The sequence below is a fragment of the Hemicordylus capensis genome, chromosome 6 (genome assembly GCF_027244095.1).
Source record: "Hemicordylus capensis ecotype Gifberg chromosome 6, rHemCap1.1.pri, whole genome shotgun sequence".
In the NCBI taxonomy this organism is placed as follows: domain Eukaryota; kingdom Metazoa; phylum Chordata; class Lepidosauria; order Squamata; family Cordylidae; genus Hemicordylus; species Hemicordylus capensis.
The window spans coordinates 60,480,053-60,488,724 of record NC_069662.1 but is presented as its reverse complement, the minus strand read 5'-3'; the positions used below and the strand labels follow the sequence as shown (position 1 = coordinate 60,488,724).

Genomic DNA, 8,672 nt, shown 5'->3' with positions numbered 1-8,672 from the left:
TCTTGCGAAAACTAACAACCCTAAAAAACAGGAACTTTTTTGCACCAGATATATGATGTCATAGCACTATACTGCAGCAATTAAATTTGAAACAAGGCATTGGAAATATGAATGGCATATTTCCCTGCTGTCAGCATAGGAACTGCAGTGTCACAACACAGGAAGTGTGGAAGCACACTTCAGAGATTCGTCGTGACCCCATTGCAGGGTCTAATCTGGAAAGTGCCCTGGTCAGCTTGGTAGATGACCTACACTGGGAGATGGACTAATTCTTCTGGACCTTTCTGTGACATTCAGTACCAGTGTCTGCATCGTCCTTCTGGACAACCTTGCCTAGATGGGAATGAAGGCACTGTTTTGTGGTGATAGTGATCCTTTCTGGTGGTTTCAGAGATTGTGCTGGGTTTCAGAGATTGTGCTGGGAAACTAGTGCTCCACCCCATGACTACTGGCTTACAGAATGCCATGAGGTTTCATCTTATATTTAACATTTAACATTTATACTAAGCTGCTAGATGAGATCATCCAGGGATTTGGAGTGTGGGATTATCCATAGGCTGAATACATCCAATTCTATCCCCCGCCTCTTTCATCAGATCCAGGTAGGGCACTTGTGGTTCTGAATAGGTGTCTCAGATCAGTGGCCATGAGCAACAATTTCTCAGCACTACATCTGAGACCTGGATGAATGATTGGATAAGTGTAATCTAGACAAGAGATGGAGATGTTAACAGATTTGTGGATCAGACAATCTTCTAGCAGGTGTTTGATCTGTTCTTGATGGAGTTACGTTTTCCTAAAGGATCGGGATCATCAATTCAGGGTGCTCCCCTACATGCCCAAATGATAGCTTAGGCTGATAGGACAGCTGCATTTTCTGCAGGATAAGAAGGATCCAGCCACTGTCATTTATGCCCTGGAAACCTCCAGCACAAACTCCTGCGATGCAATCTGTGGAGGGTTGCTTAAGAAAAACATTTGGATATTGCAGCTGGACCAGAATGTGGCACTGAGGACTGAAACTGGTGCTCACTGCATGGAGCATATTTTTTTCCAGAGTGTACTAGAGCATAACATGGAACATGTGACTTCATCTTCACTGGTTCCCTGTTGATTTCTAGGCCCAATACAAAGTGCTGATATTGATTTTTAAAGCACTATGGACTGATGACAGGATACTTGAAATATTGCCTTATTTCTTCAATATCTCAACAAGCATCTATAATAGTGTTTAGGTAATATGCAAATATTTTGTAATTTATTTGAGCAATTAAGCAATTAATTTCAAAAAGGCAAATTTGTTTAAAATCCAACATATTTTCCTAACATAATAGCCCATATTCAGTGTAGATATAGTAGGAAAAGGGAAACTTGAATTAAAACCCCCACTCATCCATCAAGCTCATTGATTAACTTTTGGCTAGTCACCATTGTTCAGGCTAACCTACTTCATAGAGTTGTTGTGATTGAGGACAAAGTGGGGTGGAATTAGCCTGACCCTCTTCGGGGGAAAGCAAGATAAACATACAATAAATAAATAAATAAAAGCAAAATAAAATAGTCTTGTTTAAGTACCACTCAATCTGATAGGATTCGATAGTCAAAATGGAAGTATCACATTGAATTTAGAGGGACAAATCACAACCACCTTCCTCCATGTTAGGGCCATTATGTTGGGGAAACATACCAGTAAAGTATAGTTCTATTATTTCCACCAAATCACTTTCAGTCCACAGAAATGTAAATCAAAATAAACCTTCCCTCAGTTAGGATAAACTTTTTCCTAGCCAAAGAAGTGAATGGGAGAGATAACTGCTTTAAAAACAAACAAAAAGCAGAAATCAGATTCAATTGATCATAAAGACTTTTTACAAACAATTTATGAATTAAGATTTTAAAAAAATTAATTTAGCAGTGCAAAGGAACCTGATAAAGGGGTTTTACCGACACCAGATCTCAATGACTAATTTTATGACGACATCTTGCCTGCTCTGGGAAATTCCTCTACAACCCAAACATGACATGCGAGAGGCAGGAGAGCATATAAGTCAGAGGGTTAGTAGAACTCAGTCAAACACAACTTCTGCAAGCCAGCAAGCAAGAAGCAAACAAGCAAGCATTCTGCCTTTCAGGAGCACAGCCGAGAAAGAGATCTTCTGCCTCACCATGAATGCCAACGTTGCTGTGTGTGCAGTTCTTGCTCTTGTCCTGCTCTCTGCAACTCTGACAGAAGGTAAGGAGACTCTTGCTCTCAACTGGCCTATGGATCCTAGAGACATTTCTATGGAACTTTATTCAAGATTCCCACCAAAAGGTGCTTAGGGTCATAGCTTCAAATCCCACATAGCTACCTTTATAGAGAAGGCAAAGCATTGTTTCTTGTATTCACATTCTTCCTGGCTTTGCATGCTGAAAAACAGAGCTCCAAAAGACTGCTGACCCCTTGTGGAAAATATTAAGAAACATAATTGACTTTTCATACTTCTGTTTTGCTGCCCTCTTCATCTTGATTTGCTGTAGGAGTTTGTTTTTCTTCCTTAGTAGCGCTTATTTAACAACATTCATGGAGAATTATCTAGCAGCAGCAGCCCTTAACCATGATAGTTGAATGTATCCTCCAAGTTCTGAAGCCATATACCTCCGAGTATGGATGCTGGGAAGAATCAATAGAGAACAGCAATTGTTACCATGCTGTGCTAATAATCCAGCTGGACACTGCTGGAAACAGAATATTAGGCTAGAGCAGCGATGCACAACTTTGGCCTTCCAGCTGTTTTTGGACTACAACTCTCAACGTATCCAGCCACAGTGACCAATAGTCGGGGATTATGGGAATTGTTCTCCAACATCTGTAGAAGGGCTGAAGTTGTGCATCCCTGGGCTAGAGGGACCTTCGTCCTGACTATTCAGCAAGACTATTCTTATGTTCTTCTTATCTTAATATTTTTGCCTCCCTGAAATCAAAATTCTGCTGGTGGTTGGTGTACTAATTCACAGCAAAGCCCACTCAAACAGAGGATAGGAACAACAATGGCCCCAATTCATACACTGGGCACTGAGTAAAGTCCAGTTTTTTAAAGCAATCCTGTTGACAAACAGATGTTTTGTTGGGTGAATTACTCTGTTAAATCAATTCTTATTCCTCTGTTCCTTCACAGGTGTCCCCCTGGCCCGGATGGGAACTGAGCTCCGATGCCAATGCATAAGCACCCATTCCACATTTATCCCTCCCAAGAAGATCCAGAATGTCCAGCTGACACAAAGTGGGCCCCATTGCCAGAATGTAGAGGTCATGTAAGTATTTCTTAGCACATTTGTGGATAACACAGAGGGACATTTTGCTGCACAGGCACTGCTGAAATGAATGGGATACCCCTGTTTTTCATGCATTTCAGTGGGTCTTGCATGCATGAACCTCCCAGTGGGTTTTGCCCTTGGAGCTTTTCCCCACTTGTGGGGGAAAGTATAACAAAATATCACGCTGCCATGAATTGTTGCCTGTACTACTGTAACTATAACTATAGGTATGCGATTTTGGGGGCGGGGGGGAATCTCTCCTTTATTCACGTTACAATGGCAGCATTCCACAAACCAAATGCCTGACCTTCCTGATTTTCTTTCATTGCAGTGCCACTCTTAAGGACGGCAGAGAGGTATGCTTGGAACCCACAGCTCCCTGGGTGAAGGTTGTCATCAAGGCCATCCTCGATAAGTAAGTTGTCATACTCTTGCCATTGGCTTCTGCAGAACTTCCTGGTGGTTTGTGCCCTGTGGGGTCAGACTCTGGTTTATCTCCCCCACCCATTCTGTCACTTTCCTCACGTACTGCCTAAGCCTAGCTTGCGAGTATTAATTAGTCTGGGGATTTTAACCCTAGTGTTCCATGTGCTGTCAAAGACAGCTGCGGATGCACTGAAGAGACATTTTCCATAGAGAAGTCTTACTGTTATGACTGGGAGAAGAACCAGGCTGGATACATTTGGAATGGAACACAATTGAACAGAGACTGCCAGACTCCATTAGGGATCATTTCTCCACATCTCACCTTTGCCACCTGCTATTTAAAACTCACCCAGACCCTTAATGATACTACGCATTTGTAAAACCATTTTGCTTATTTCAGTTTAAGTATTTTTGAGCCTTTCTGAGTGCCTGTTTTCTAACCTCTTCTCCTCCCCTTTTTTCCAGGGCTCAAGCCAATATCGAATCACAGCTATAAGGAGAGCTTCTGCATCCCTCACATCTTGCTTCACTGAAAGCAGCGGAGCCGTTTCAATCCAGCCTCTTTTAAAAGTCACTTTAAACTTGGAATGCTGATTCCTTATTTATGTTCAAACTGCATTAATAGAAAGCAAGTTATGAGTATGGATCAGAGAAACTCCATTCACTGAAAGCATGAAGACGAGATGGGAAATGAAGTCCTTTTGGAAAGCAGAATGTATTACTCAATGTAGCTGCAATAATTGTGTTTACACCAAAGCAATATGATAAGCCAATTGGCAATGGTGTGAGCCTTTCTGGCTGATTATTTATTAATGCTTGAAGTATTATTTATTACTCTTGAAATCCTCTGTGTCTCATACAGGTTTTTTAAACTGGTTGTATTTAAGTTGGTGTAAATATTTATTTAATAATTTGTCAAGGAATGATTTTGAATTTTCCCTGCTTGAGAATTCCTCACCAAGAAATGACATACCGAATTGCCACAGGTGTATGTTAAGTGACCTTTTTCTTTATTTATGTATTTATGACCCCTGCTAAAAGAACTAAGAAATGTTTTCAAAAGCAGTGGCTCTTATATTTAGTAGTGGGAGATCCTATCCAGCACTCAGACAGCGTTTTTCCAATGACTGTTGTGGTGTCTCCTTTGTGAGCCCTTTTTCGATAGGGAACTCTTCTGTTTCTTTACCTCTGTGAACCACTTTGGGAATTTTTTTTTGTTGAAAATTGGCATATATATATTGTTTATTTATTGAACTACAAAGTTAAATACTGTGAACATATTTTTGTACACACACTACTGATTAAATTATTTTAATACCGAAATGCAGAGTTACTAGTCTGTTTAATGTAATAAAGCAACAGTGTTATCTTCGTTGCTTCGAATGGGCAGAGAGATTTCAGAGGTTTCAGAATCCATGGGGTGCATAAGATAAATATCTGATGGCTGATGGCAATGCTCTTAGCCCTGATGGCAACACCTACTGTGGGGCAATTGTCCTTCTGACACACATTCCATCCTTCATGGTGCTGTGTGTGTAGTGGCTGGTGATGCATGTATACGTGAGGCCACCTTAGCACTGAACACTCTGGGCTGAAGCGGGTGGCTGCTTCCTAGGTTTTCCTGGCTCATACGAAGCTTTGGAACAAGAGTTCTTGTGCTTTCTGAGTTCCACAGCTCCGCACAAGCCAAAAAAGATTACAGAGAAGGGAAGGTGGGGGGACCCTCACCTGCACTGAGGTATCTCCCTCTTTGCAAGGTTCTCTGAGGGGTGGTACAACAGGGTCTTAAAAAAAACCTTCTGTGTTTGGGGACTCCCCACTTTCTTTCATTATGGAGACAGACATTACACTATTACAAGTGCCATGTGGAACTGTCCTTTTCATTCCATTTATAGCTGATAGTAGGAAGGCAATGCCTCAGCTCTTCTAAACAGACCAAGTGTGGAAGTGGAAGGCCCTCTCCCACAATACTTGCACTGGAGTCACCCCATGAAGTTGGTTGGAGCTTTGGCCCTGGACCAACAAAAGGTAGCACTACTTTCTCCACATAACACTGTTGTTTCTCATGAGCCCTCTCCAGAAGTTTCCCCCACAGCTGTTACACTGACTGACTGCACACATGGAGGAGAAAGGAAGACTGTGCTGGCCATGCCCCTGTTGCTGATCTAGCCACTGTCTGCTCTCCCCACCAGTGACCCTGCTGGCAGCGAATTGTAAAATGAGCCTAATGAGCACAGAGATGTATAAGAACACACATAAGAACAGCCCTGCTGGATCAGGCCCAAGGCCCATCTAGTCCAGCATCCTGTTTCGCACAGTGGCCCACCAGATGCCGCTGGAAGCCACAGGCAGGAGTTGAGGGCGTGCCCTCTCTCCTGCTGTTACTCCCCTGCAACTGGTACCAGGGGCGTAGCAAGGTTGGAGGGGGCCCAGAGACAAGATTTTAAAATGGGCCACTCGCTGATATACACACAAACACACTTCACAATCTAGTTTCTTTTTTACTCTCTGCTCCTGCCGATCTCCAAGAGACTCAACCTAATTCATAGGGGGTGCAACATGGGTGGGTGGGGAATCATGTGATGTGCCTCTAGGGGGCCCCTCGAGGCAGTGGGGCCCCAAGACGACTGCCTCCCCTTGACTAATGGTAGTTACGCCCCTGACTGGTACTCAGAGGCAACCTGCCTTTGAGGCTAGAGTTGGCCTATAGCCCTCCGACTAGTAGTCGTTGATAGACCTCTCCTCCATGAAGTTATCCAAACCCCTCTTAAAGCCATCCAGGTTGTTGGCTGTTACCACATCTTGTGGCAGAGAATTCCATAGCTAGAAGCAGCACCCATTTCAGGGGGAGAATAATCCTCAGGTGCTGTTAGAGATGACTGACAGCCTACTCACCACCTCCAGCTAGGAAGTGGTTTTGCGAATAGTGAGGTTTTGTTTTCATTATTTTCCCTTCCTTATTGGGTTGCGTAGTTTGAAACTCAAAAGGGGGCAATGTAGTGAAATATGATCCTACCAACTTCAACAAAGTCCTCATATCATTTTTAGTCTACTTTCCAGAAGGCTTATGAGATCACCGGGGTGTGTGTGTGTGTGTGTGTGTGTGTGTGTCCCTAACAACTTTGCAAATGCAATGCCTGGACTAATATGAACCAAATTGGGTACAGTTGTAGGGACACATAGGGACATCTCAACAGCATAGTCTGTGAACATAAGAACTGCTGGATCAGGCCCAAGGCCCATCTAGTCCAGCATCGTGTTTCACACAGTGGCATCGTGTTTCACACAGTGGCCCACCAGATGCCACTGGAAGCCTACAGGCAGGAGTTGAGGGCATGCCCTCTCTCCTGCTGTTACTCCTCTGCAACTGGTACTCAGAGGCATCTTGCCTCTCTTTGAGGCTGGAGGTGGCCTATAACCCTCAGACTAGTAGCCATTGATAGACCTCTCCTTCAAGAATTTATCCAAACCCTTCTTAAAGCCATCCAGGTTGTTGGCTGTCACCACATCTTGTGGCAGAGAATTCCACAAGTTGATGATGAGTTATGTGAAAAAGTACCTCCATTGGTTGGTCCTAAATTTCCTGGCAATCAATTTCATGGGATGACTCCTGGTTCTAGTGTTATGTGAGAGGGAGAAGAATTTCTCTATCCACTTTCTCCACACCATGCATGATTTTATAGACCTCTATTATGTCTCCCCGTAGTCATCTTCTTTCTAAACTAAATAGCCCCAGGTGTTGTAGCCTTGCCTCATAAGAAAGGTGCTCTAGGCCCCTGATCATCTTGGTTGCCCTCTTCTGCACCTTTTCCAGTTCTACAATGTCCTTTCTTAGATGTGGTGACCAGAATTATACAGAGTACTCCAGGTGTGGCCACACCATAGTTTTGTATAAGGGCATTATAATCTTAGCCGTTTTATTTTCAATCCCCTTCCTAATGATCCCTAGCATGGAATTGGCCTTTTCCACAGCTGCCGCACATTGAGTCGACACTTTCAAGGAGCTGTCCACCACGACCCCAAGATCCCTCTCTTGTTCAGTCACTGACAGCTCAGATCCCATCAACATATACTTGAACTTGGGGGTTTTCATCCCAATATGCAAAGGGTCCCACTCATACAAATGCAGAATGTGCAGGTGCTGAAATTGAGATGTGAGGGCACTGCCAGCACTACCACAGTCCTGCTTCTATCAGTAATTGTTTATTATGATTAGTGGCTGACATTCTCTGCAGTGCTAGAACTGCATGACGGGAATAGTTTCTGGTCCTGCATAACAGGACTACAGTTTTTGCTGCTGCTCCTTCCAAAAGGACTTTTTGACTTCAAGAATATGTCCTTGAATGAATATATCTTTGAGGATACTTCATGGGAACAAATGAACCCATGCAGCCCAAATGGTTATATATAAGCCACATATGGGTGGCTTATGAGAGCCAGTGTGGTGTAGTGGTTAGAGTGCTGGACTAGGACCAGGGAGACCCGAGTTCAAATCCCCATTCAGCCATGATACTTGCTGAGTGACTCTGGGCCAGTCACTTCTCTCTCAGCCTAACCTACTTCACAGGGTTGTGAGGAGAAACCTAAGTATGTAGTACACCGTTCTGGGCTCCTTGGAGGAAGAGCGGGATATAAATGTTAATAATAATAATAATAACAACAATAACAACAACAACAACAACAACTACGACTACTACTACTACTACTACTGCAACATTGACAATAAAATTCAGCCATCCCAGGTCCTTGGGAAGGACTCGATGTCTGGATAAAACAAACCAGTCAATAACACCTGTCTGACTGTAAATAAATAATAATAATGTAAATCAAGGAATTGGAGCCCTGGAAGGAAGGCATGCATTGGGCACTGCAGCACCGAAGGAGCACAAGGACAGATACAAATACAGGACATCAAGCAAATCAAGCTGCACTAATGTCAGCTGTGAGGC

At 43.4% G+C, this 8,672-nt stretch overlaps 1 protein-coding gene across 1 annotated transcript; it reads left to right on the top strand.

The window, feature by feature from the left end:
• Positions 1-210: 210 nt before the first annotated feature.
• Positions 211-5,046, top strand: LOC128328894 (interleukin-8-like). Its single transcript, XM_053259086.1, has 4 exons — positions 211-2,233; positions 3,159-3,294; positions 3,629-3,712; positions 4,189-5,046. The coding sequence occupies exons 1-4, from the start codon at positions 1,960-1,962 to the stop codon at positions 4,217-4,219; spliced, it is 525 nt and encodes a 174-aa protein (XP_053115061.1). The 5' UTR covers positions 211-1,959; the 3' UTR covers positions 4,220-5,046.
• Positions 5,047-8,672: the final 3,626 nt, after the last annotated feature.

Bases quoted from the DNA above. Each gene is read 5' to 3' on its own strand.
- LOC128328894 (XM_053259086.1), top strand. From the start codon at position 1,960: ATGACTAATTTTATGACGACATCTTGCCTGCTCTGGGAAATTCCTCTA. The intron at 3,295-3,628 runs GTAAGTATTTCT...CTTTCATTGCAG, and splicing joins TGCCAGAATGTAGAGGTCAT to TGCCACTCTTAAGGACGGCA. The intron at 3,713-4,188 runs GTAAGTTGTCAT...CCTTTTTTCCAG, and splicing joins ATCAAGGCCATCCTCGATAA to GGCTCAAGCCAATATCGAAT.